The following is a 27,044-nucleotide window of genomic DNA, read 5'->3' on the forward strand; positions in this document are numbered from 1 at the left end:
AGAAATTAACAGAATCACACATACCTCTCCTGTTGACTCCAATTCTCCATCCACTTTCAAGACCTGTGCATTCCAGGTAATCCTTTCCTGCTTCAGGCGTTCTGTCCTTGCTTCTCTTGTCTCTTCCACCTGCCTTGTCTGGGGAGAAAGCCCCAGGAGAGGTAACTAAACCTAGCAGCATTAGCAACCTTCACAGGCACAGTTTATAGGCCAGAAGAAAAGGGAGACAGGGAGGGATTTTAATGAGCAGTTCAAAGAATATTATTCCTCACAGAGATTGAGGTAATCTACAACTTTGGGTCAGCACCACTGGCAGCTATCAGGTCTTTGGTAAATTATCTACTTGTCAAAAGCTGCTCAACCAGAGCCCTGCCTCAAGCTGCAGCTGTCCCCCCTTTCCCAATGCCACTGTTCTGCAGCAACAGGCACCTGCACTAAGAGGATTTCTCCTAATAGGCAAAAGGCACTGAGATGTTTCATATGTGCTCATTTAGATTTCAGAAACTGATCCAAGAGAAATGGGAAAGGAAATCAAATTATCAAATCCTGTCTTTTTAATAGGTAACTTCTTTCAAAAACAACAGTGCAATTTAGTAAGTATTTTTTGTTTAAGGATAATAAATGCTTTGCTTTTGTTGAAAGTACTGGAGGACCAGTGTGCATAGGAATGGCAGTTGCTAATTCTGCTGATTAAAGCAAGTAGAGAAGTTCAACCAGACAGATTATTTTAAAGTTACTTAATGGCCATGCAGATAATGCAGGAGTAGACCCATGCTGTGTATTGCTGATAGCACATGTACAGCATCCACTAAGATAGCAGTAAAATGGTTAAACAATACACATACCTTAGCCAGAAAACTAACAACTTTGTTCTTAGTTTCTTCAGAATTCAGGCACCAAGGAACAACATCTTCATGTCTTGTTTCCTGTCAAAAATGTTATTGGCTGTTCAGTACGTTCATGCTAACAAGGGAACAAAATAGCTGTTTCTATGACATCTGCCCCCTTGCAACCAGTGCCCAACCCTTCTTCACTTCCAGCTCCTGAAATCTCTTCCACCTGCACCAGCCCCCAGCACTTTCAATGTGCAACAGCTGTAACGCAGATCCAGCTTGTGCAGTGGGGAGCAGCAAACATTTGAGTCAGGAGAATTTGTGTACAACAGAAGTTAACAGAACCAAATGCCTGCAGCCAGAGCTGTGCTCTGCTCACCTCTGCAAACTGTGTGAATGCCTCCAGGGCGTGCTGCTGAATCAGCCAGGTCTGGTCAGCCAGCAGAGAGGCAAACAGACAGGACAGCTGGGGCACAACCTGCCTCTGCAACAGAACCAACAGCCATCAGTTCCCAAGAGTTAGCTGAGCATATCTCACCATCATGATTTATTATTGAAGACTGGCTCTCAGACTGAGGGACAGGTTTGGGAAATGTGAGAATGCTACTGCCCTGTCTGGTTAAAGAACCACTGTGAGGGAGGTGACATTCTATTCTCACTTCTTGTTGCTTCTCACCAGTGAGAAAGGACTGGCATTGGAAGCATCTTGCATGCACTCAGCATGTCTTGATAAAAAAGAAACCTGCTGCAGACCATTAATCCAAGACAACTGTCCTGACATTCCTGTATCTATTTAATGAACTTGTCTATATTTAATCAAAAGTCTTTTTATCAAAAGCTAAGGCAATTTCACTAAGGCCACAATTCCATTTACCTGTGCTTCTTGTGGAATAAACACCTTTCCCATGGAAGAGAGAAAATCCACCATGGCCAGACGGACATGATCCGGGGGATGCAGCTGGAGCAGGGATGACTGCAGTGCAAACACCTGCAGGACACAAACCCCAGCAGAGCCCATCAGACACACTGCAGGTGGAACTGAGCAGGCTCATCTTTAAATCCACACACAGGGAGTTTAGAAACCTGAAGGAGGATTGCTGCACCTCCAATAGAACTGGCCAGGATAAAGCTGCAGGGTGCATTTTAGGAAGAAATGAGCATGGTCCCTAAAGCACTTCCTTAGATCTCAATTATCTTACAGAGGACAGGGATTCTCAAAAGCAGTGTTAACCAAAATGCCATGTGCTCGGTTTGAAGGCCAGGAAAGTAACCAAGGAAGATTATTTCCTTGTTAAGAGAAGGCCAGACCATGAAATAACTCATTTGAGATTTCAATAAATCACAAAGAACTTGGTTTTCATGTAGTGAATAATTCATAAGGTGGTGTTGGGGGTTTTAGGATTTCTTTTTACCTGGGTCATCAGTTGAGCATCTAATGCTTGGATGAAAAATTCCAAAAGGTGAAGCAATAAACACAGTGTCTTCTGGAGACATGGCTCATCTGAGACCTTGAAGAGAGCACAAGATATCAGGAACATTGCATTTTAGCTCATGGAATTACTGCTTAGGAGAGAATGTCAAGTTACAGTAGCATTCCAAAATTGTTAGTCTGATTTCACAGATGTAAAACACTGCATTGTAAGCAGCAAAGAAAATATTGAAATAATCGTATCAGTACTTCTAAGTGGTCATATTTTATGAGCCCATTTTCTTTGATTTTTGTGAAGAACATTTCTTAATTCTCCTCTCCTTTCACCACTCACTAAAATAGGCACCTAGAGGTTATCTGAACTGTTTCTTTTCACTTTCAGTTGCCAAATGTCCTCACAGAATGGCTGAGGTTTGAAAGACCTCTGAAGGGGCACATTGTTGGCTCTTCACTCCCTCTCTCAAACTTTCTTTTCTAATCTGGAGCATGAAAACCTGACAATCCTTTTTTTCTTTCCTTTATGCAGGGTGATTGCCCCATGTGCTGGGCTGTGCTCTGATCAGATCACCCTGAGTTTTGGTCACATTCTGATGAATATTCAAAATACACTGAATGTGTAACTGGTATGAACCAAACTCAGGTAATTCAGGCTTCTCCTTGAGCAAGTCTGAATGTGACACTGAGTAACAGATGGAGTAACAAGGAACCATATATGTAACATTCAGGAAATTCAAAGTCAAGCTCCCCAGAGCTCATCCTGCCCTACAGAAAAACCAGCTGAGAGCAGAAGGGCAGCACTGGTACACTACTGAAACAGTCCAATCTAAGTCAAACAAATGAGCACCAACAATCTGAGGAAACAGCAGCAAGACATGCTTTCACTGCTGGAGCAGCAAACTCTCTTACCTGCTTAGCCTGGAGAAAAGACCAGAACTGACTGAGCACTCCCAAGACAGATGCCTTAAGTTCTGCTTCCAGAGTGGCATCAGCAGAACTGCAGGCAGCCAGCAGGGCAGAAAGGGCAGTGTTCTAGGAGGAAAAAATGTGTGAGACCAACCAGAACACATTACATGAAAACCAACCCAAAACCCCAGGCTCATATGAAACAGCTAAAGTGATCCAAGGTGGCAAGAAGCCCAAAGTGCTGCCTCAGCTGTTCAGAACAGCTAATCCAGAAGGAGAGCAGCCAACAAAGATTCCAGAACTGGGAAAGCATCCATTACTTCTGTGAGTTTCACACACACTGCAGGTCATTTGCTGCCCTGGCAGCAGAAACTTCATGTGGAAGCCTCTGGTTTCTCACGTTCCCTCATCAAAGAGACCAGTGAGCATCTTCCAGATTTGATGCTGCATAAAACCAGCAGGTTTTAAAACTGAAGAGGAATTGTATGCTAAGGTACAGTATAAATGAGAAATTCTGAAGAAAAATACATCTGCTCAGTCAGAGAACAAACAATTAGAATAACTAGAGAATTACAGAACCTCCACTAGCACAGCAGAGCTCCTAAGGTGCTGCATACTACAAGAAAACATTAAAATGAGAGTTCTTGCTTATGCACATAAGCATAAAAAACAGCTGTGCAACAGAACCCTTTGAAAAACTAGAGTTCATTCATTTTCCAGAGAGAAGCAGATCTCCTTACCACAGGAGGGAGCCCTCCCAAGGCTCGGCTGCTGCTCAGCCACTGGCGGCACCGCCCGAGCCCTGCCGAGCACAGCTGAGACGCCACTTGTGCCCTGAGGTCAGGGCTCAGGGCTCCGAGGGACACGTGCTGCCACACGGCCAAGTTCTCCACCTCTTCAGGAGGAAATTCATGAGCAAATTCTACCTGGAAACAAAAGGCAATAGAATCTAAACAGACCAAAAAACAATTTGGTAGCTCAGAAGATGAGAAACCAGACCAAAATGATGAAATCGAAAAGACGAGAAAACAAAAAAGCTGGTTTGCTTCAGATTAATTATGCTAAACAATTTGTGTAAAGGATTTCCATATATAAATCCATCCATAAAAAATCCATCTTTTTATTTGAAAAACATTTAGAAACTGCCACCTCTCTTGTCACATACAGGACATTAGAATGATTAAGCAACTGATTCTTTCAGCTGCTTGAAGCAATGGCCCCAGTGAGTAGAAGAGAGGGCTTCAGCCCCTCCAGGGTACACAGAGAGGCACTGACAGGACAGGACAGGACAGGACACTCCTCTTGACACCTGATGTCATCAGGTGTCACAGATGCAATGACAGGACACAGTTTCAGCCAGTCTGGGGAGATGTGCTGTTTTCATACTTTGTCAAAAAAAAGACTTCATTGCTACCCAGCAAGACTCTTAGAAAGGTCAGTGTGCTTTTCTTGTTTTAAAGAGCACATCTGCACAAAGTGGGACCCACAAAAAGTAATAACTTAGTGACTAAATGACTTAGACTAAGTAATAACAAGTACAATAACAAGTGCAGCAAGTGAGCACTCGACATCTTGTCACTTCTCCAGAACTGAAAGGGAATATTTGACACAGGGCACTGATTCAAATCTCTTCTACTGACTTGCCTGATGCTCTGGAGCCATCAGGAACAGCATTCTCCTCAGCAGCACACCCAGGGCAGGGACCTGGCAGCAGGCACTGGGCCAAGCCTTTACCTGCATTGGGGTAAAAGAGAAATGCACCTCATTACACTGAGGGAAAAATCACCACTGAGCAAACAAATTCTGTACAGGACATTCTGAGAGCTGCTGTGTGGGATCACAGCAGTTACACTGGAAATAAAATAAGCAGGGCATGTTGGTTTGTATTTTCACTGGACTGTTTCTGCTAATTGCTAAGCCAATTTGAAGAATTCAAATCTCCATTTGAGTCTTTGCTGGTAGCACTCAGATTAAAGCTGGTGTCAAACTGCAAACATCACTGTGTCACTATAGGACATGAAACAACACGAGCACACACACTGCTGCTCTCAAGGTGTGAAAAGGGAAGTTTATTATCTGACTCCAACATTTATAGATTTCCAAAAGTGACAGTGGATTGGAGGGTGAAAGTGCCACCTCTCCAATGATACTGGACAAACCAAGTCTATCAAATTTCTCCTCCTCCATAAAGAATGCAAATCAATAAGTTATTTACAGAAAGCGTGTGAGAAAGTTTGTTACAAGAATGTAAACATCAGAAGGCTTAGAAAATCTTAAAAAATCAAAGCAACATCACTGTGGTTCTTACCAAGTGGGCAATCACATTAACATGGTGAGCACACAGCTCAGCTGTTCCATATCTGAAACAGGAGAGACAGCAGCTTTGTGAATCTGTACTTCCTATTCTTGTAGAGACTAAGTATCATAAATCTGGTCTGAGAAATTGCCATTTCCTATGACATATTTAAATTTGATTTGCAGAGACACAATTTACTTGAGACAACCACTTCAAAAATCAGTTATTAAAGAGAGAAGCTATGTTCCTCTTGCTTGCAAGATCATAAAAATTGTCAAACCGTTTCTACTCCTAATTTTCAAAATATGTTCTGTATCTGAAAATAGTCCAAGTCTGGGACAATTCTGTCTTACAAAAAGCTCTCTCAAGCAAACTGCAAATTATGTACAACACCAACAGAATGAACTGGATCTGTGGAAAACATGCTTGACTGTACTGGGAGCATCTTACCGGGCAAGGAAGCACCAGGAGTCCATTGCCAGCAGAGATGTGACCATACTGGGACCCAGCACAGCTTCCAGCAGGGCATGTTCCTGGGGAGAAACAGGAAAATGAACACAGCCTGAATACCACAGAAAAGAAAGCACTGAAAACTTTAGAACAACTTTATAAGAAAACTTTATAACAACCTGATCTTCCCTACTCTGAAAGAGAATAAAAATTGGCAAGACCACTGAGGTCCTCAAGAATTTTCTTTTCTCCTTTCCCAAAAGTGACATTTGCTGTGTAACTGAACTCCAGCCATGCAACTGTGCCACAGCTGATTTCTACAAAAGCATCTCTGAGATGGTTCTCTCTGAGCATCTTTTCAGAGCCACACCATTAGAAAGAACCCATTCTTTTTAAGCAGCACCTATGCATCACAACAGCTTGATAAGCAAATAGATAAGCAAAACCCAGTCTTACCAGCTGAGGGAAGTGTGATGGGAGTGTGGAAGCAATGAAGGAGCACAGGTGGACACAGACATAGTGATAGAGGGTGATGGGAACTGCTGGCTGTCCTGTACTGAGCACCTGTGGCAAACACACAGGGAGAGAAAGCTCCCCACAGCACTGCTGGAAACTGAGGAAGAGAGCTGACAACAAGGAGAGGCTGCAAGGGGGAAAGGAAAAAAAGAAAAAACAAAAAAGAGAACAGTTTAGTTACAGACATGTAAGTCCCAAATCCTGCAAGCAACGTTGGTATTTCAAAATCTTTGTCTTTAGCCAGAAAAGATAGCAATAATTTCAGTGCTTTTACACCAGATTTATGTTGCTGACTGCCTTCCTCTTTTACCAATTCAGGTGACTATTAGAGGGTTCAGGCATAAAAGTGTGAGACTTTAACTTAGTGAAGTATCAACAAATTACATTCAGAGCCTTATTCCTACCCTACAAGTACATTAAATACCACTCCTTCCTGAAAAAACAAAGACATCTCTGTCTCTGTATCCTTCACTCCTGAGGCAATGAACATCAGATCCTGTTAGTCTTGGCATAAGGATGCAAATCCATAGTGACAATTTCCCACGTTCAGTTGCAAAGGAAGCTCCAGCAGCTGAGCCCCTTTGTTTGCCTGTTTGACTGCTGTGGTGAAGAACCACAACAAGAACCTTTTTTGTACCTTTTTCCTGTGTTCCAGAGAGTTTGCACTTCTTCTGGCTGAGAGGACAGCTTGTCCATTATGGTAAGCAGGAGGAGACACTGGGGCAGCTGCTGCTCAGGAGGGAGACCTGTAGAAATTTGGGTTTCAAGTGTGAAGAAAGTTGCCTAGATATATTTACTGTGTGTGTAAACTGGCTTTTAAGCAAGTGTAGAGGCAAATTGATGAGCTATCTCAGAATGGTGAGATGTTGGTCAGGGCAGAAATCAAGGAGAAGAGCTTGTTGAAACAAAAGGCTGATATTTTCCCAGGCATGCAACTTTTCACAGAAAATATTTACTTCATGAAAAAAAAGCTGTCTTCCCCTACTAAGAGAAGAGCAGAAAAAAAAATCCATCTTACTTTGAAAGTTTGTGGCAAATGTGGATTGAAATGATGCAAAAGAGCAGAATGGACAGGATTTCTGTTAATCAGATTAACAGTGCAATTGCTATGAGTACTTTGGAAAAGATGAATCCAGCAACAACATAAAGTAGCTGTTATAAAATCCACCCAAATTAGCAGGCAATCAGCTCTATCACAGCACTAACAGAAGAACCAGAGACAAGCAAGTGAGTACAGAATATTATGGTCCAGAAAGTCAAAATGTCAATGCTGGGATTGTACTTTCAACCCACCTAAATTTTCACTTAACACTCGTTCCATGAAAGGACTGAAGGGAAGGAGCTGGGTGATGAGAGGGTCCAGAGCCACAAGAAAAACCTGGGATATTTCATCTTGATGAACTTCCAAGATCTCTGGAGCATAAAGACTGGGAGGAAATTTGCTGAGGCAGAAAAAGAAAAAAAAAGTTAAATATTCTCAGTAGCATTTTTAGCAATACTACTTTTCTCCAAAAGAACTACAAAAAGGCAAATTCATTATTTCCTTGTTCCTGTGAAATAAAAGACAGAAAAGGCTCCCCATTTTAGAACATCTGTTATAGCCCAAGAGTTACAACTCTGCATCCAGCCTTTAAAATAAGCATCACAATGCAATATTTTACTAAACATTTAAAGAAAACCTTACAAGCTCACAGCAAATGTGTGTAAAATACATAACAACTCTCAGAAGAAACATTTGAGATCACAAAGAGTCAAGTGAAAGGGAAAAGCCAAGAAAACACCTTTATACATGATTTTACAGCCATAAATATCACAGCACTAACATATGACCCTAAAAGGGTATCAGAGCTTCTCTGAAGAGGGAAAAAAAACACCTTGAGCAATAAAAGAAAAAAAGAACCAATATGAGAATAAAGCAAGAGATCATGAAATAACCTTATATTCTTGCAGCTTATAAAGTGAACTGTAAAAATGCTACTTTCCTACTCAAAAATCCTGCTCATTATTCCCTGAGTGAATAAAAGTTTGCAACTTTCCACTTGGGAAAAACCTACAAGGGGAGTAAACTTAGAAGAAGAAACTCCTAAAAAAATATCCCCCCAGTCTTGCAGTGGAACATGCAGTGAACTCAGGTCATCTCACCACAGAGCCTGGTTGAATTCCAACAAAGGGCAGAAATCAGCCCTCTGATTTCATAGAATAAACAATTATTAGTATAAAATCTGGGTTCTCTTATGCTTCCCCACCACTGCAGCAACCAAACTTTTTGAAAGGAAAGTGATAAAACACTTGTAGACATTTATAAGACATTTATAAGAGCATCTGCTTCCAGAAGAGCCAGAGTCCTTCTGTGAGATTCCACAAAATTATTAACACAACAGTAAAGTTATGAACAATTTCAGGACACTGTTTCTGATCCCCTCTTTCTCCAGGACAAATTTTTACAAACTTTGTCTTAAAGTAGAAATAATCTGTCAAAAGGCACTGCTGACACCTGCATTTAGTTGTAGAGGCTTTTTTCTGCATCTCCTACACATAATTTGTTAATAAATCTTGCATAAATAGTTGAAACAAAGTTAATGGTTTGTCATTATGGGACATGCACAGCATTGATCAAGAATGGGGTTTAAGGTAACTATAAAACACTAAACCACCAAATTTATTAAAAGTATTTTAGCTTTCTGTACATGAAAAAAGATGGCAACAACTCTGGAATGAGAAGTGCATTTTTACATCTCAAAATATTTGTAATTTAAGAATGTAATTTTGAAATGTTATTAAGACACTATCAATAATCAATTATTTGTACTTCACATACCTGTATATCTGAAGAAAGAGCTGATGTAACTGAGAACAGGAATCAGAGAGGCAGGCACGAAATTCCTGCAAAAGCCATCAATTTTGAGTGATACTTTTAAAATAAAAGTATCCATGATGAATTAATTACATGAATTACTGCACATCTCCTACCACCTCCTCAGTGCCACTGCATGAAACAACCTGCTCCAGTTTATTTTTCTGGGAAATCCAACAGTAATCCTGTACAGGCTTGTGAGTATTTACAGGTGGAAGAACTAAAGCAGGTTATGCATGGATGTTAATGATACTGCCCATATGAGATAGCTGTAAATCATTAAGATATTATACAGTACAAAATGATGCCATCTGCAGAGTAGAGGCTTAAATTTAATACTAACATAAAATTGAAGTATTCAAATATTGAAATATTACACCTACCTTGGTGTAGTGTACAAGGGAGTTAGCAAAGAACCTGCACAGTTTCAGTGTCTTCTGGAACAGCCTGAAGTCAGTGCCCTCCTGTCCAAAAGAAGCAGTTCTAAAAGTTAATTAACATATTAATATAGAGGAACTAGTAGAGAGTAAAAGAGGAAGTTAGATTGCTAACAGTGTTCAAAACCTATTTCACATTTGATTCTCCACAGACTCTAAAGCTAAGGGGGGGGGGAACTTTAAAAATCTTTTGTATGTATGCTTTAGCTTTTTTAGAGCAATATTAAGGATTTGTCCAACCTTGGGATATTGTCAGTTTAGGAAATAAAAAAAATTCTCACATAGTATGGTGAAAACTTAGTGTCTCACTAAAACATCCTCAATCTACACAAAGCTGTGGGCCTCATTTTCATGTGGTTCCAAAGGTATTCTGTCATGAAATAAAGAAAACCCAAAAAACCCAAACCAAATGACTCCAAGCAATAATACAGCACAAAGAATTTCTCCTCCTCAAGTTCACTGGCAGCTCTGGGAGCTTTTTAACTCACCTGTATTTCTGACACCTTCATTTGCTCAGCCAGCTGCAAACAGGAGTCAAAAGAAAGAAGAATGTCCTTGCAGAGGCCACTGAGGATGTCACTGTGCTTCAGGTGGCACTGCAGCAGGGAGTGATGCTTCAGGCTTTGCCTGAAAGACAGGAATATAACCAGGTATTTACCTGTCAGAAGTGATCATGCAATGAGCTCTTACAAATCCAAATAACTAATTCTTCTGTTTAGCCTTTTATACAGCAGCAATTGGTGCAATCCATGAACACTGAAAGCAGAAACTCAGAGAGAACAATGCTCTCCATGGCCATGACTGAAACCCAGGGCAGGGGCAGGATGGAAGCTTGAGACAGCCAACTCAAGGCAAAAACATCTACAGAACTGCAGCTCAGACCTCTTAATGTCATCACTCAGACAACAGTGTTGCAAATTTTCTTCTGTATTGCAGTACAGAAAGTCGAGTTTCTATTATTTTTCATACTAATTCCTACCCACTTTCACTGGCAGTGCTTTAATATTACCTCCTAGCTAAATTTCTAAATTTCCTTAATAAATAGCTACATTGAATTCTCTCATTTGAATTTTATGAGGAACTCTGAGCACAAAGCAAAGGAGACATTCATTATTTAAAACTACACACCACAATAAACCCAAACAGTTTAGCTACATACTTGATTATGAACTTCCATGTATTGGCATGAAGAGCATGGTCCAAATTGGAAATGACAGAGCAGATCTCCAGCACAGTGTGGATTACTAAGAAAATAACAGCAACAGAGATAAATCAGATTTATGAGTTCACAGCAATCCCAAAAGAATACTGAGAGAATACCACCATGTTGACATGAATTAGGTAAATGGCTCAGTGTTTAGGTGCTGCCCCTGTCCTACAAATCTACACAACTTCAGGAGAAAAATGGAAATATTTCAGGTTCAAAATGCTGCTTTCTGAAAAGCTGGTCAGGACAGCAGGAACTGTGTACACTCAGAAACCTGTTTTAAAATTTCAAAGATACTCTCCAAAGAAAAAAAGACAGAGCAAGACTAAAAAAGTATCAAACCCATGTATACCTGACACCATATATGTGATGTCATCTTCAGTGGAAGCAGAGTCTATGGAAATCAGATCAACCAGTTCCATCAGCTGTTTCTGAAGGGAGTAAGTTTCCTTGAACATGGATTGTAGGAGGTCAGAAATTAGGTGCAGGTGCCCACAGTACACTGATTCACTGTCCTGAAATGGGGAGGAAGAGGTTTGTAAAACAGCTCAGGACTCACAGCTGGATTTTTCACATACAGAAAACACCAAGAGCTTTGCCATACATTTCTCTGGAGAAAAAGAACAAGGCACAGATGTACCTGCTTTAACTCAATACACAGCCCTGAGCACTCAATATAAAATATGTTCACCTGCAGCTCGTGGGAAACTAATGAGGTCTGGCTGGATCTTGTGAGTGTAGGGGCTCTGGATCAGGCCTATTCATATTTTTGAACCAAACAAACATGACAATGTCAGCAGCAAAGGATGTAGCATGCCAAAGACTTCCCAAGACTTTCATAGATGAAAATATGGCACCTGAGTTTGAATCCTGCCATGGAAAACTGAGGCAAATGTTCCCACAAGAAAGAAGTATTAAAAATATGAAAATGAAAGGCAAGCAAAAGTTAGTGTGTCCTAATCTTGTTTTATTTTCAATGCTTAGAGGGAATTACTGTTGCACCTGAAAATTCAGATCAGTCCATATCTGAAACTGATACACACTGCTCACTGTAACCAACATAAACCTACTAATCTCAGCTTTCAATCCACTCTGGAACTTGTCATTTGTAGCTCTGTAAGTACTGCAGCCATCAGCACTGCACAGATCCTCAGAGCACTGTGCTCCTGAGCAGAATGTTTAGTTAACACTGATGCAAAGGATGGAAATAGCCCAGTCTGAGCTTCTCACCAGCAGGTCAGATTTGCTGGGCAGACAGATGAAAAATCATCTTTGGACCTGTGCACTGAGTGCAGTCTGAAAATGACTTAACAACTAAAATGAAAAGAGTAATACTTTAATGTGGTATTCACATTCTCTGAACAGAGAGAGACATAATTCTCTCTTCCAGGATTTTTCCTGGGGAAGGCAGTGAGAACCTCAGAGAAGAAGAGAAAACAATTCTTATCTCTATTCACTGCTCCTGTTGCTTTGCACATGTGGAATGTGTTACGGAGATTATTCACCCTAAGTGATTTGTTCATTGGACACTGGTGAGGGTTGTTTTGATTCCTTGGCCAATTGGGTCAAAGCTGTGTCCTGATTGTCTCAGACAGTCAGGAATTTTTCTTTAGTATCTCTTTTAGTACAGTATTCTTTAGTTTAGCATTAGTATAATATAGTATAGCTTAATAAAACAATTGTTCAGCTTTCTGAATCATGGAGTCAGAGCACATTATTCCCCACACTGGGGTCACCTTACAAGTATACTTCAACAACAAAATAAGATCATCTTCTAAAGTGTTTCCCTGTTGTATTGCACTAAATAGTTATTTAGTTGTTTGCACTGGGTGTTTGGTAATTTGCACTGTTCACATAACTTGTATCCTGTCACCACATGGTCTTCCATGGACCCCCAAGTGTCAGTGTGGTGGTCTCTCCCTGCTTTACCCCTCCTCACTTGTATTCCATTGGCTGTAGTCCTGCTCCTCCAGCCCCCTTTCCCAGCCCTTAAAACCCCCTAGAGGCAGCTGGCCTGGCCTCTTTTTTCCACATGGGTCCTTTCCATCTGGTGGTTCTCCTGGGAATAAACTGAGGACATTTGTCCTCACGTGGAGAAGAGCCCTTCCTGTCTTTTGCCTTTGTCCATGTAAGATAGTGTGGGCTGGGCTCCATAGCTGGACTGGACCCAAACAGCCCACCCAGAGAGGGATTCTTGCGTTTCCCAAAAGCCAAGGAGCAGCAGGAGTCCTGTGCTCCCAGCAGAGCCCTACCTTGCAGTGTGTGAAGGTGCTCCATAGCTAGCTGCACCCAAACAGCCCACCCAGAGAGGGATTCTTGCATTTCCCAAAAGCCCAGGAGCAGCAGGAGTCCTGTGCTCCCAGCAGAGCCCTACCTTGCAGCGTGTGAAGGTGCTCCATAGCATTTCCCAAAGCCCAGGAGCAGCAGGAGTCCTGTGCTCCCAGCAGAGCCCTACCTTGCAGTGTGTGAAGGTGCTCCATAGCTAGCTGCACCCAAACAGCCCACCCAGACAGGGATTCTTGCATTTCCCAAAAGCCAAGGAGCAGTAGGAGTCCTGTGCCCCCAGCAGAGCCCTACCTTGCAGCGTGTGAAGGTGCTCCATAGCATTTCCCAAAGCCCAGGAGCAGCAGGAGTCCTGTGCTCCCAGCAGAGCCCTACCTAGCAGTGTAGGTGCTCCACAGCTGGACTGGACCCAAACAGCCCACCCAGAGAGGGATTCTTGCATTTCCCAAAAGCCCAGGAGCAGCAGGAGTCCTGTGCTCCCAGCAGAGCCCTACCTTGCAGTGTGTGAAGGTGCTCTTGAGCAGGCAGAGCACGGAGGAGGGCAGGGAGCGGATGCTGTGCAGGGACAGCTCCTGCACGGAGCACAGGGAGCGCACGCAGCCCGTCAGCGTCTCCAGCAGCTGCACCACCGTCTGAGACCAACACTGAACAACATCAGTCACTCCTGCAATGCCTCCAAAAGCATCTTTTCTTAGCTGAAATACACCTGTATTTTCACAGCATTTAAAGTTCACTGCTATTTGCATAAAGAAGTAGTTGGTTAAAGATGAATGAAGCTCCAGAGCTTTTCTGCAATACCATACTCTCCATAAAAACTCCTTATTTCTTTCACTATTGCTCTCAATTTACAAAAATGTTAAAATTCAGAATGAAGTGACATATGTATAAACAGGGGCCAGGTTCACTCTTTAAATATGGGGAGTCACATTCCATCTGCAGGAGGGACTTGGAGCAGAATTTGAGATGATTTTTTAAAATTATTATTAGCATCACGTGTTAGATGTAATCAAATCATTCACAAAATGTTAACAGAGCTTCAACTACAAAGGAAGATTAAATCACATTTTACCCACCAAAAACATTCTAAAACCTTTTTAGTAATTAGTAATTTAGCAGTTTAGGTAAAAGCAAAGAGTGATGCATGCATTATTTTGACAGCATATGGGATGGGACTTGCCTGTAGCAGATTCCTTACAGTACTGCACAACTCTGTACTCTGGCTGGTCAGTCCTTTGGCCTTGCTGGATAATTCACACATCAAGCTATCAAAGAACTGTAGAGTCTGGCAGAACACAACAAAACCGAAACATTTTACTGACAAAGGTACACATAATCATAAATAATAAAGTTAAACTATTAATGACAAATAACAGCACCATTCTGTACCTGCTTGCTGCCTTGGCATGGAGGCACAGAGAGAACTCACAGCAGAAAACACTTTGTAGCATTTCAGCCATAAAGCACGATATAACAAGAAGCAAAAACCATTTTTCTGTATATATTATAGACAGAAGACATTTTAGCTGTTATTTTTTCTAAGATCTGCTGCTAAAACAGATCTTAGAAAAAATAACAGCTAATTAGCTAATTAGCTGCAAATTCACAGCTAATTTACTTGAAATATATTATTCAATCCTATATTACATATATTATTATTCATTCATAATATATTTCATATATATAATGTATAATGAATAATATTAAATATTATTTAATATTATATATTAAATATATTATTCTACTAAACATTTTTTTACTTAAAGCCACATAATTTAAAAAATACTTTCATTTTGTCTCATAAAAAAATAATTGTTGGTTGAAAATTATTACTAACATTTTGAATGCTTTTTTAAAAAAAGCCTGTGACATACAGACAACATTTATTTCTACTTTAGCTGAGGTTTTTGGATGAGTGTTACTTTTGAGGCTGCAAAGACAGTGAGGCACATGCAGGATAAACAGTGATCCTTTTTCAGGATATACCTATTATGAGACAATTTTCTTGTAATCTCCAAAAACTTGTTACTTGAGATAAAATATGAGAAAGGAAAATCAAGTGCTTTTTACTGCCTTCTTAAAATGAACAAGCTGAGTCTTGAAACTTAAATCAGTAATTTGGCACCTCTTTACTTAAAATGCAAGCACTGATTTTAATACACCTATGGCACAAAATTCTCCATCATTTATTAAAAAAAAGAAAACATGTGTGAGGTCAGTATGATCTAAAAGATTATTCACTATATTAATTCACAAATTTCACAACATTCATTTGTGATATGGGAGTGTTGAGCTCTTCAGTTTAATTGTCCTGAGAAGCTCCCTCAGTTAAAAATTCTCCACCTTGGTCATTTTACAAAAAGCCCAATCTTCTCAGAAAGAAATAAAATCCAAGTCTACTGCTGAATATAGAAAGCAGAACATTGCATACCTGATTTTCTCCCTACTGTAAAGAATGAGAACAATCACAGACACAATTCAACACAACACTGTGAAAACTCTTAACAGGTAAATTTCAATTTTTGTATCCCACAGGTATTTTGCAACCCCAAAGAAGAATCACTGCAATCTAAGCAGGTTCTAACACTGGGCTGACAGACAATTCCACAGTTAACTGAAGCTGTCCTACCTTAGGTAATACTTTTGAGAAAAAGCTTTGTTCCACATCTTCAAGGCTGATATGTGGCAAAAACATTTCAGTCAGGATCCTCAAAATACCTGCAAAGAAAAACATTTGCAATGTGTATTTCTCAGAAATATACAGCAACCTACCAGAGGAAATAAAGAACTCCAGAAAGCAAAAGCAAATCAGGTACTTGAAAATATTTACAATGTGTAATTCTCAGAAATATACAGCAAACTACCAGAGGAAACAAAGAACTGCAGAAAGCAAAAACAATTGAGGTACTTGATTTTGAGAGAGGCAACAGAGCATTTGCCTTATCTGAAATGCATGAAAACACACATACATGATCTGAAAAAATCAAGTAACTGTAATAACTCCAACATGCACAAACCCATCAAAAATAGCAGCACACCTGACTAAACTTAGCTGAAGGCTGAGCAAAACTGCCAAGCCTACAAATCCAGAATTTGCCACATTCCAAACTGCAAACAGTAGCAAGTTTTATAATGCAACATAATATGCAATGTAACAGTTCTAGCAACACTCATAAACAGTTACAAATAAGCCTCATTTTCTTTAAACTATTAGTTTTGTCACCTGGAAGATAACAGCCCAAAAGAAAATAAAACACCAGATAAAAAACACTCTTCTTTTGTGCATTTAAAGATCAGAAGTAGCAGAAAGGAAAAGAGCAGCCTTAGATGCAGAGTTTCTTATAGGGGCATTTATAAAGCTCATTCAATGTGCAGTTAGTGGAATATGCAAGGTCCAGCAGGTCCAGCTCCATTGCTGAAGACTCTGAAAAGTTGTAGCAAAAGTATTTTAGTGATTTTCATTTTAATGCAATTGCAATACAGGGCTCCACAGGAAGAGGCACTTCTTAGCCATTACTTACGAATGTGCTCAGTCCAGTCCTCAGACTCTGCATACATTGAGTAAAAACGTTAAAGAAAATCAAACTCGTTCTTCTATAAAGGGTATCTTTAAAGCACCTGCAGAACCACAGTGACTTTTATCACTGTCTCACGTTCCTATGAAATTGGTGGGGATGCTCCACAACCAATGCAGGCTGATAGCCCGGAGCATCCACAGGATCAACAAAGTTTTTCCAAACTGTATTAGAGAGTAAGTCTTGAGGGGTTGTTTTGGGGTTTTTTTTTCGGTGGTGTGTGGTTTGGGTTTGTTTAGGGGGTTGGGTTTCTTTTGTTTTTGGGGGAGTAGGTGAGAGATGTGTCGGGGATTATCTACAGTGCTAATCGAACCACACGCGATGTTCTGGACACTATAAATCTTTTATTCCAGGGAAAGGCTGTACCCGGCTCCAGAGAAACTCCCGGCACCCGGCCCCTCACAAAGCTCCCACCGCTCTCCCTCACACACATTCGCTCGAACCGTGGAACTCCGAAGGATGCACACACACACAGCCCCCCACCACCACCACTCGTGTGCCTTTCCCACAGCCACCCGGAGCCCTGCTGGCAAGGATATCAGGAGCCGGGGCAGCACGGCGGGCAGCTCCCGGCGGCACAGCTCCCAGTCCCAGCCGTCCAGCTCCCGCAGGAGCAGCTCGGGGTCCGCCTGGGACATGGCGGCGGCCGCGCTCCCCTCAGCGCGGGGCAGCGGCGGGAGCGGCGCCCGCGCTCCCACAAGGCCCCGCGCCCGAGGAAGCGGAAGCGGCTCCGTGTGGGAGCGGCGGGGCATGGCCCGGAGCGAGCGGCGGCCGCGGGTGGGTGCGGGCACGGCGCGGGGAAAGCGCGGTGGGAAACGCTCCCGGAGCCCCCAGCCCGGCCTGCGCGGCAGCACCGGGACCGCTCCGCGCCTTGCGTTTGCGCCCCTTGAAACGCGGAGTCTGAAACGCGAGTTTTAGCGGAGCTGGGAGCTGTCCTAATTGCCTTGCCTGGTATGTGAGATGGGGTCAGCTGTGAGGCTGTGTTTTAATAAACATAAGTGGTTAGAGAGCCGTTTTTAAAATTCCAGAATAGTTAGGGTTGGAAGGGAGCTCTGGAGATCAGCCGGTCCAGCCCCCTCGCCAAGGCAGCGTCCCCGACGCGCCCCGGTGGATTTGGAATGTTTAGAGAGGGAGACTCCACGGCTTCCCGGGGGAGCCTGGTAATGAGAATCAGGATGCTACAACTAGTGCTGATATTAATGAGACATAAAACTATTAACTCTTATTTCCAGCAGCAGTTCACCTGGCTCTCGGCAAGACGTCTGATATTGCACCAGCGAAATACTCCGTCCCGCAACAATACCTAGATAAAAGCTTGGCTCTAAGAAATTAAGCTTTTAAAAAACTGTTATTCTTGAAAATGGATTTTCGATTTGATTTTGCTGTTGATGAAAATGAGAACAGTGAGGCAGATGCTCATTTCTTACTGCTGTGCTCTCCAGAACACAAGCAGGAATCCAGGGAAAAGAGCAGGGAAACTGCTGATCTTGCACCAAAGTCCAGCCTGAAGCTGGCTGCTGCTAAGCACCAGGATGAGGCAGCTTTGAAGAAAAACCTCTGTGTGAAAGCTGCCAAGGAGCACAGCATTCCCCAAGATCTCAACAAAGTATTGGAAAATAAAGTCATGGAAACAGTATTGGGCCTGTCTCATGTAAAGCTGTCTGTAGTGGAAAGGACATGTTCAGGTGATGCTGACAGTGAAGGCATTGTGTCCAAAAGTGTTTCTTCTCACTCTGATCTCATCCCAGGAGTCTACGAAGGAGGGCTGAAAATCTGGGAATGCACCTTTGATCTCATGGACTACTTGTCTGAGGCTGAGATAGAATTTACCAACAAGACTGTACTGGATCTTGGCTGTGGGGCTGGATTGTTGGGAATTGTTGCTTTACGGGGTGAAGCTGCCAGAGTCCATTTTCAGGACTACAACAGCACAGTGATTGATGAAATAACCTTGCCTAACGTGGTGGCCAACTGCATCAGTGAAGGCAGGAGGATGGGCAGTGGGAAGGACAGAAAAGCCAGCAAGCCTCCTTCCAAGAGGCCCAGGAAAGCAGAGGGCTCAGCTGATGTGCTCAGCAGATGCAGATTTTTTTCTGGAGACTGGTCTCAAGTCAGCCAGCTCCTGTCAAACAGCAACAAACCCTGCTTGAAGTATGATATAATTCTCACCTCTGAGACCATCTATAACCCTGACTACTACAGTGCTTTGCATGATACACTGGCTCAGCTCCTGGATAGAAATGGCCGTGTGTATTTGGCAAGCAAAGTGCATTATTTTGGAGTTGGTGGTGGTGTCTATCTCTTTGAGAAATTAATTGAAGATAAAAATGTGTTTAAAACCAGTTTGGTTAAAACAATTGATCAGGGTCTGCAGAGATGCATTATGGAAATTACCTTTAAAAATTCCTGTTAAAGTTAAACTAATTATCTTCCAAAACATAACTGAAAAATGTTTTAAATCCTCATGTCTCTCTTTGCTTTTTCCTCTGTTATTCTGGTTTAACAAATTAAGGATGGTAGTTGTGGAAATGTTTGACAAATTCTAGTGTTTGACTAGAAGTGAGGGACTTTTCTGGTGTTGGCTTTGCATAGAGTTCTGTTTAAAGCAGCATCTGTTTATGATAATATACACACAAAGATTAGGCAAGTCATTGTCTCCAGCCAGGCTTTCACATTCTCTGTCAGCAGCAGAACTGTAGGTCACAGGAATGGCATAGATGATGTATTGTGGCTGAATGAGGTAAATTTAGCACCCAAAGTTAATGCAAGAGGCTTTTCTCAAGGGTTGGGCAGCCTGACTGCAGCCAGATTCAGGCAGGGACCACGCTCCTCTGAGCTCTGCTGCTTTGCCAGCAGAGGGAGACGTGATTGTATTTATCACTCACGGGGATCTCAGAAATCCATGTAACATTTCCATGTGTAGTGCACACATAACTTATTCAAGCCCTTTAAAGAGTGTAACAATATTAACCCCTGTGGTCTGTAAATTTCCACATTCAGATTCTGTCACAGGCTAAGAAAATTTCAGCAAGGAATTAGAAAAAGCCATGCTGGTTTAGAAGCTGACTTGAAAGAATATTCTACACAAGGTAAGTTCCTTCTACCAACCAACAAGCCTACAAATGAAATACTGGAGGATGACAGAACTGAGCTTTAGGAGATAATTGGAAAAGGAGATAAACTGTGCTATTAGAGGAGTTTAATAGATTGCTGTACTGCTTTAATAAGCTTTTTCCAGAAATGAATTGCCCCTTTCTCTAAACTTGCTGGGGGTACTGCTGAACATCCACACCTCTTCAGTCTTTTCACAGCAGTTTGGCAGGACAGAAAGCACTCAGAAAAACCTGAAATACAAGGCACTTCCCTAGGCTGAAGACAGTGCTGTTGCTGAAGAAATCACTGCAGACAAACCCCCAAAGAACTACACAACCTCATCTTGAGCACTCACTGCCACTGGCAATTCAAAGAAAAAGAGGAAATCCACTGCATGTTTCGCCCTGGCCAAAAGCAGACAGAAAGCTCTTAGCTGCTGTCATCATGCACTGCTTTATCAGGTGCCCTTGCAGAAATAGAAACTTGGAGACAGTGACCACTGCTGTAAACTGGATGCAAGGATCTTCAGGGTAGAGCAGAAGGCAATAGGATGGAAAGAAACTTAGTACAGCAGTGATCTACATCACTTTAATTATGCCATCGAGTTTCCATCACTGAAGGTGTCCAAAGTCAATCCTAAGTTTCCTATTTTGAACCTGTTGCTATTAAGACAGAGTTGTAAAGGATTTCCTGTACTTCACAGAAGAGCCTTCACTACTGTTTCAGGCTATTTTAAAGAGATGTTTTGGAAACTTCTGAATTTAGCCTCTCATAGGATAGAAGAGGGAGGGAAAAAGTAAGTTTTGCCATGACTGCTATGGTGCTTTGGAATTTTTCTGAACCAACTCTGAAACTTAATGATAACTGCTGACTACAGACTGAGGAACAAAGAAAGTTTTAGCTTGGGCAAATCAAGAAGGTACTGTTAACAGCTCTTTTTTTTTTTCCTGTCAAAACAGAGAAGCTGGAAACAAATGGATTACCATTTGTCATTTTTCAAACTCAATTCTTAGATAAATCATGGCTTGCACTGAATAGTTTGTTCTACACCTGCTAGTCTAGTGCAGTTCCAGAGAACCATACCTGAAGTAATAAGAAATGTTGACCTCTATGACAAAGGATATGGTTAGGAACAAGAATCTCATGTAACTTTGGATGAATAAATGAAGAAGGTACTTAAAATCTTCTATAATATCTCCTCTTGATAATATTCCACTATCAAACTCACTATCTCTGGTTTAATTACTGTGCCTTCACTCAGTATTTGGCTCAAACATAACTGGTTTTGTGCAAATACAGAATCAGAATTTTTAGGACGAGGGAAGAATGGCAGAGCCACAATGTTATCATGACTGCACACCTGCAAAACAAATAACCCCCACACAGAATAATGAGCTTCCAATTTCAGAATCTGATTAGAAAATGGAAGATGCTTTTTCTCAGGTGAAATCAGCACAATTAGCATTGGGATTTCCATATTTGAGATGAGTTCTGTTCTTAGAATTCAGCAGGTACATGCTGAGAGGAAACAGAATTCAACACTTAGTTTTGTAGGTTGTTGATGTTTCAATCTTCAAATAATACTAATTTCCCTCATCTACATTAAGGCTTGCTCTACCTGAGAAATCCTCACCACCCTAGTAACCAGTGTCCTGCTCCTCTTCACAAACTGGAATAGAAGAAAATAAACTTTTCATTCCTTTGTAACACTTGTACGTATTACTTAATGACCAGGGAAATTAAATTGCCCCAAATGACATTGCACTAAAAAAATAACTGAATTGGGAGGTTCCTCAAAGTATTTTTTTTATGACACATTAAAATCTTTCTTCTATGAAGAAACAAAAGGTAGAGATTAGCTGGTAACTCAGTTTTGATCAGCTCACTCCAAATCATCACTGTTTTTCCTCCCCTCACGTTTTGAACACGTCATTACAATAATAAGTCCAGTGTAAGTTATGTCTTTCCTGTAAGTATTGTGGAGACAAAGATTAAAATCAGTCATTAAATACCTCAGGAAACTAAATTGAAAGGCTTGTTTGTTTTAACACAGTTATCCCTAACTGATGACTTCCATTTGAAGACTATTTGCCAGTTTTGGGAAATGAGGCTATTTAAAACTCAGGTCTGTATACTGGCAGCTACAGTTATTTTACTAAAGCTTAGGGGAAAAAAAGCCCTTGATCATGGAACTGGGAAGTGCCCAATTTGCAGGTTACTGACTTGTGTGCTATTCTTGGTTATTAGGCACTGAAATCAAAATCTTGTTCAGTAAAATCAATCCTGTCATCATTACCACAGTATTTGAAGTGCAGCCAGATAACCATTGCACAGGAACTCAAAGAGAAGCACAAAGAGCAGATGTAAAAGCAGGCAAGGGTGCTGGAGGGGAAAATCCAGGCTGCAAGGGGGGGAATCTGATGCCAACCAAGAGACCTGGAGCACCAGGTTTAGGAGATTCTGCTCTGATGAGATTATTGGGATGGAGACCCTGGAACTCTTCTGGTGAGGACTGGACTGAAAGGTTTGAGGATGAGAACAGAAAATTCCTCTCCACAACTGAAACAAAGGCACAGAAAGGTGACTTAAGATGGCTCACAATTGTCAGAGGGGAGTAACAGCAGGATTTTTGGCAATAGAAACTGGCCTAAAGTGTCTCAGATTTCCTGGTTTGTACTGTTAGAGTCACTTGCATGCTGAAAAGGAAAGGCTTCCCTATACCACCAGATACTGCTGGGTAAGTGCAGTAGGAACCACAGAAAAGGGAAGACTATATAATCCAGAATTACCTCCTCATCCAGAATTACCTCCTCATCCAGAATTACCTCCTCATCCAGAATTACCTCCTCATCCAGAATTACCTCTGGAAATCAGCAAGCCTTCAAGACAGCAAGTCAATAAACCCACAAATGAATTAAATTAAAAGTATCATGAAACAAAGAGTCAAAATTGTAGCAAGTAATTAGACAACAAACAAAAGGCAACATCCTGTCACAGCAAGAGGGTGATGTTAGCTAATTCAGACACTGTCTAGGTGTACTGAGGAGGCTGTTTAACATAATTACTGCTAGGAAAATAAAAAGAAAAAAGCATTATTAAATTCACACAAATCAAAGCAGTTCAGGGGAATCAGAATGAAAGAAGCATTGGCAGGATTTTTACATTGCCACCAGTCTGCTATAGGGAAGGTTCTTACAGGAAAATCAAATATTTTGATCATTACTTCTGCAGAACATTAGATTTTAAAATCATTGAGGAAATCAAAGATTTGGATCATTGAAGAACTGTAACAGTCAACCCCAGCCTCCACACCAATCTTTTTTAAAATGTGGGTAAGAAAGATGAGAAGCTTAAAAAGTAATAGAAAAACAAATTGAAAAAACAAATAGAAAAAACAATTGAAAACACTGTGGTCAAAAGAACAGGCTTGGCCCAGTGGTGTTTGAAGTTGATGGTAAATCCTTAGGTGTCCTACAACAGATCACTGAAATGGGACTGGATGAAAACAAATCAGAGGTAAGGTGGTGTGGGAGTGTTTAACTAAAGGGCACATCAAAAAGGAAAGGAAAAAGGATTAGAACTCCATATTCTGCACAAAGCAATGATCTAAAAAATAAGATATTTCTGAGGATTACCGACCATATTATAAATTATGGCAGAGTCTAGTTACTCCAGATTTATGGTTTCACACATAGAACACACATTCAATTTTATTTATCAAAGTACAGCTCACAGTTACCAGGTTGGAACTGCTCATTGTGTTCACAAGTTTATTTCTTGTCATCTGACCATGTAATTTCATAATCTGTATACTCTTTCTTCAGTATCTCTACAGTGACTGAGTGATCTGCTTTTCCATAGCCCTGCAAGAGAGAACAAATTGGACATGGACATTAAATCATGAGAACCATTCAGTTTTTATCAGCACAAAGTTGTTCACATGCAAATCAAAAGTTCTAAAATAGATACTCTTGTAGTATCATGTTTTATTTTTCTATTATCCTCTCTAATTCCCCCCTCCCCAAATTGAAGTTCTAGAAATAATGAGATGGAGTCACATAGAAAATGCATTTTCCACACAATTTCTCCAGCAGAAAGCTTGCTTTAAAATGTTCCCAACCCATCAGGCACTGTATTTATGGAATGTTGCTTTAAACCCAGAGATTGCATTGACCCACTTTAAAGTGTGAGCACACAAACAGCTGGTTTGGCTCACCTGATGGCAAAGGGAATAAGCAAACAAGTGTGAGCATTTGAGCACTACTCTGGCACTAAAGAAATCACAGTCTTCATGTTTTATTTCTTTCCCACCCTCCCTTAGCTGATAATAGCACAATTTTAAGTATCTGTGCTCTTCAGCCATTGCAATTTCAAGGTAAGGTCAGATGACCCATGTGGGTTTTTGCCCTCGTTTAAAAATCACTGGTCACAGTGTTACTGTTTCACTGAAATTTAAGGCAGTTGTGGTCAAAGTGGCCTCTCCATTATTGTCTTACATGACCAGAGTTATCTGGATTTCTTATTTCAGAACTACACATAACAACAGTGCAGTACACAGATAGAAATCTGTGATTTACAGGTTATTTTTTCCCCATAATATTTCATATGAAAGTTTACTTAGAATACTGAAAAAAAAAGAGTCCAAGGTTGTATTATAAACAAAACATACTCTTATTCATCAGTGACAGCCCCAAAGAGGAACAGCTTAAATAAACAAGCATTTAAACTGAAAAGGTTAAAGTTGATGCATTATAAAATGCAAGCTTTTCAAAAATAACAGATCATATAGTTACATCAGTTGGAAAGCAACAGATCCACAGCTCACTCCTGCTTTGGCAACCACTTTGAAGACCTCATCCAGCCTTAAAAATAGCAGTACAGCTAGGGAGGAAGTTAATGCCCATTTCTCTGGTTTCAATAAAACACCAAGGTAGTTCTGTTTTAGAGTCTGACACCAAACCTTCAAGTCAAGAGAAGCATTAAACCAATATAATTAATATATTAATAACTTCTGACCTGGGACTGAGGTCATCTGAGCCCCAGGGTCTCCACCTGTCAGAAGCCCTCATGGCAATAAAACTCTGCTTTTACCTGATGCTCCTCTGTGAGCATCAAGGCACCAAAAGCAGAGAATTAACTCTGTTTCTCAGACTGCAAGAGTTGACTGCTGCCTCTTAACACTTAATTTGGCAGCTAGATTAATAATACAGCTCTCCTGCCCTAAAACCATTGCTTTTCTAATCTATCTCACAAGTCATACAGGCAAGTTTGCCAGTTAATGTTTAAATGTGATGTAAATTGCCAAAAGCCACCATGCTATTAACCAAAAATCCCACAGCATCAGAGACAGAGGCACTTGAAGGAAAATGAGAGCTGCACTTACTGTTGAGAGTCCAAATACCCTGATTTTCTTGTCTTTGCTATTATGTTCAATTTTCCCTCCTCCAAGGCACTTGCACTCATATCCCAGCTTTTCCATCTCAGGATTTACTTTTTCAAATATATGATCTGCACAAGAAGAATGGTGAGAGGCATTAGAACAGGAACTAGGCATTACATAGTCTAGAACTAATTTTTGGCTACTTTCTTATTTCACCTACGAAGCAGGGAGGTTTCTCTTCAGAGACACAGAAAAGCTGCAGTTAAAGCCCTTTATAGTTTTTTAGTTAGCATACATCATTCTCCAAAATGAGGCTGATTGTGTCAGGAAAATTAGTCCATAAACACCAGAGGTTTATTTATGTCCAAAATGGAAACAGAGAAGTCCTATAACTTTACTTGAATGAAGGGGGAGGTCATGGGCATTTCCTGTGGGGTCTCTCAAACTGTTAGAAGACACAGTCTCCTTTTTATTATCATTTTTCTACCTCTCTCTTTCCCTTGAAAGGTACAGACTTCCCCAGTCGCCTAACAAACCCCATTTCTAATGTGTACCCCCCCACCATTCTTCTTTTTCCCTATCTCTCTGTTCTTTTTCTACAAATCCAGGGATTTTGCACAGTCTTGAGCAAGTCTGTGCCAACGAGTGGAATTCCATAGGAATTTAAGGTTCCCCCTCCATTGCTTTTTTCACCTCTCAATATTTGCCCTTATCTACCCTCAGGCCCGCGGTTTGCAGACACCTCCTCGTTCCTTTCAACTGGCTTCCCAAACGGCACGCGAGAGATATATAGACCCGATTTTCCTATCACCCGGGGGACGCAGAAAAAGGAGGAAAAAGGGATTTTTGAGCTGTTTAGGGCAGGGCTCCCGCTCCGCCTCAGAGCCGCCGCCGGTGCGGGCCCCTCTGCGGCCGCTGCCCGCTCGGCCCCGCGGGCTGTCACGCACTGTGGAACTCGGCCGCCTTGGTGCCGCGGACGATGTCCCGCTGCTCGCCGCCGCCCGGGCGCTGCAGGCGCACCAGGATGTACTTGAAGGTGCCCTCAGGGTCGATCTCCACGTCCCGCACGGCCGCCATGGCGCCGCCGCCGTGAGGGCGGGAAGGTGCGGGGCGGGGCGGGCGCCATGGCGGCCGTGAGGCGGGACGAGCTGGGGGCGGTGGCTCGCCCTGAGGGGACGGGCGGCAGCGGCCGTGGGCTCCTTCAGGTGCCCGCCGGTAAAAAGCGTGCCGAGCTCTATCGTTATGGCAAATTGCAAAGCTGCGCTTCTGCGGATCGCTTTTGTGTAGCCACATCCAGCCTTAAAAATAGCAGCACAGTATCTGCCTAAAAAGAAGTAAATTACTGTTTCTCTGGTTTCAATGAGACGCCAAGGTTGTTCTGTTACAGAGTCTGACAACAAATCCCCAAGTCAAGAGAAGCATTAAACCAATATAATTAATATTTTAACTTCTGACCTGGGACTGAGGCTATCTGAGCCTCAGGGTCTCCACCTGATAGAAGCCCTCACGGCAATAAAACTCTGCTTTTACCTGATGCTCCTTGTGAAAAATGCATGTATTTTATGATTGGCTTTTCACAAACATTAAAATTAATATTGTATGCGTTGTGTTAGGAAGTAATTCTGTATTAATTCTCTTAAGTAATGTGTTAAATATGATTTTAGGTTATAACAAAATGCTAAAACAGAAACTATGCTATGTAGGATACTTTTTTAAAGAAAGGACACGCACTGAGATAGCAGCCACAGGACACCTGAATCTTAGAGAAAAAGAATTTATTGCTCTCTTATC

General features: G+C 41.5%; 3 protein-coding genes across 10 annotated transcripts in view; 1 reads left to right on the forward strand and 2 right to left on the reverse strand.

The window, feature by feature from the left end:
• The window catches only part of FIRRM (FIGNL1 interacting regulator of recombination and mitosis), a 30,418-nt gene extending 12,983 nt beyond the window's left edge, over positions 1-17,435 (reverse strand). For 4 of the 6 annotated variants that reach the window (XM_036387619.1, XM_036387618.1, XM_036387617.2 and 1 more), the window contains exons 1-23: positions 17,320-17,435; positions 16,727-16,766; positions 15,835-15,923; positions 14,386-14,490; positions 13,703-13,840; positions 11,278-11,440; positions 10,878-10,962; positions 10,207-10,345; positions 9,665-9,745; positions 9,246-9,310; positions 7,721-7,869; positions 7,065-7,173; positions 6,368-6,554; positions 5,912-5,994; positions 5,474-5,525; positions 4,810-4,899; positions 3,906-4,091; positions 3,169-3,291; positions 2,246-2,341; positions 1,708-1,821; positions 1,213-1,317; positions 846-926; positions 25-138 (exon numbers count right to left, since the gene is read on the reverse strand). In XM_036387619.1, the coding sequence (XP_036243512.1) occupies positions 25-138; positions 846-926; positions 1,213-1,317; positions 1,708-1,821; positions 2,246-2,341; positions 3,169-3,291; positions 3,906-4,091; positions 4,810-4,899; positions 5,474-5,525; positions 5,912-5,994; positions 6,368-6,554; positions 7,065-7,173; positions 7,721-7,869; positions 9,246-9,310; positions 9,665-9,745; positions 10,207-10,345; positions 10,878-10,962; positions 11,278-11,440; positions 13,703-13,840; positions 14,386-14,490; positions 15,835-15,923; positions 16,727-16,766; positions 17,320-17,418 (2,493 nt within the window). In that variant the 5' untranslated portion in view covers positions 17,419-17,435. Of the gene's footprint in view, positions 1-24; positions 139-845; positions 927-1,212; positions 1,318-1,707; positions 1,822-2,245; positions 2,342-3,168; positions 3,292-3,905; positions 4,092-4,809; positions 4,900-5,473; positions 5,526-5,911; positions 5,995-6,367; positions 6,555-7,064; positions 7,174-7,720; positions 7,870-9,245; positions 9,311-9,664; positions 9,746-10,206; positions 10,346-10,877; positions 10,963-11,277; positions 11,441-13,177; positions 13,217-13,702; positions 13,841-14,385; positions 14,491-15,834; positions 15,924-16,726; positions 16,767-17,319 lie in introns of those variants that run through there. The other 2 variants (XM_036387621.2, XM_036387622.2) reach the window with 2 other exon arrangements.
• Positions 17,436-17,514: 79 nt separating this feature from the next.
• On the forward strand, positions 17,515-21,580 carry METTL18 (methyltransferase like 18). 3 transcript variants are annotated; one of them, XM_036388161.2, is made up of 2 exons: positions 17,515-17,557; positions 18,016-21,580. In XM_036388161.2, exon 2 carries the CDS (start codon positions 18,141-18,143, stop codon positions 19,191-19,193), a length of 1,053 nt encoding a protein of 350 aa, XP_036244054.1. In that variant the 5' UTR covers positions 17,515-17,557; positions 18,016-18,140; the 3' UTR covers positions 19,194-21,580. The 3 variants fall into 3 exon arrangements, with proteins under 3 accessions (XP_036244054.1, XP_036244053.1, XP_036244051.1); XM_036388160.2 differs by lacking the exon at positions 17,515-17,557 and adding an exon at positions 17,570-17,731 and having other exon boundaries at positions 18,013-21,580; XM_036388158.2 differs by lacking the exon at positions 17,515-17,557 and adding an exon at positions 17,570-17,731.
• A 1,969-nt stretch (positions 21,581-23,549) lies between these two features.
• LOC118689733 (14 kDa phosphohistidine phosphatase-like) lies at positions 23,550-26,385 on the reverse strand. Its single transcript, XM_036388162.2, has 3 exons — positions 26,201-26,385; positions 25,257-25,381; positions 23,550-23,736 (listed from the first exon to the last, which is right to left on the reverse strand). Exons 1-3 carry the CDS (start codon positions 26,328-26,330, stop codon positions 23,644-23,646), a joined length of 348 nt encoding a protein of 115 aa, XP_036244055.1. The 5' UTR covers positions 26,331-26,385; the 3' UTR covers positions 23,550-23,643.
• Between the last annotated feature and the right edge of the window lie 659 nt (positions 26,386-27,044).

The sequence above is a fragment of the Molothrus ater genome, chromosome 9 (genome assembly GCF_012460135.2).
Source record: "Molothrus ater isolate BHLD 08-10-18 breed brown headed cowbird chromosome 9, BPBGC_Mater_1.1, whole genome shotgun sequence".
In the NCBI taxonomy this organism is placed as follows: domain Eukaryota; kingdom Metazoa; phylum Chordata; class Aves; order Passeriformes; family Icteridae; genus Molothrus; species Molothrus ater.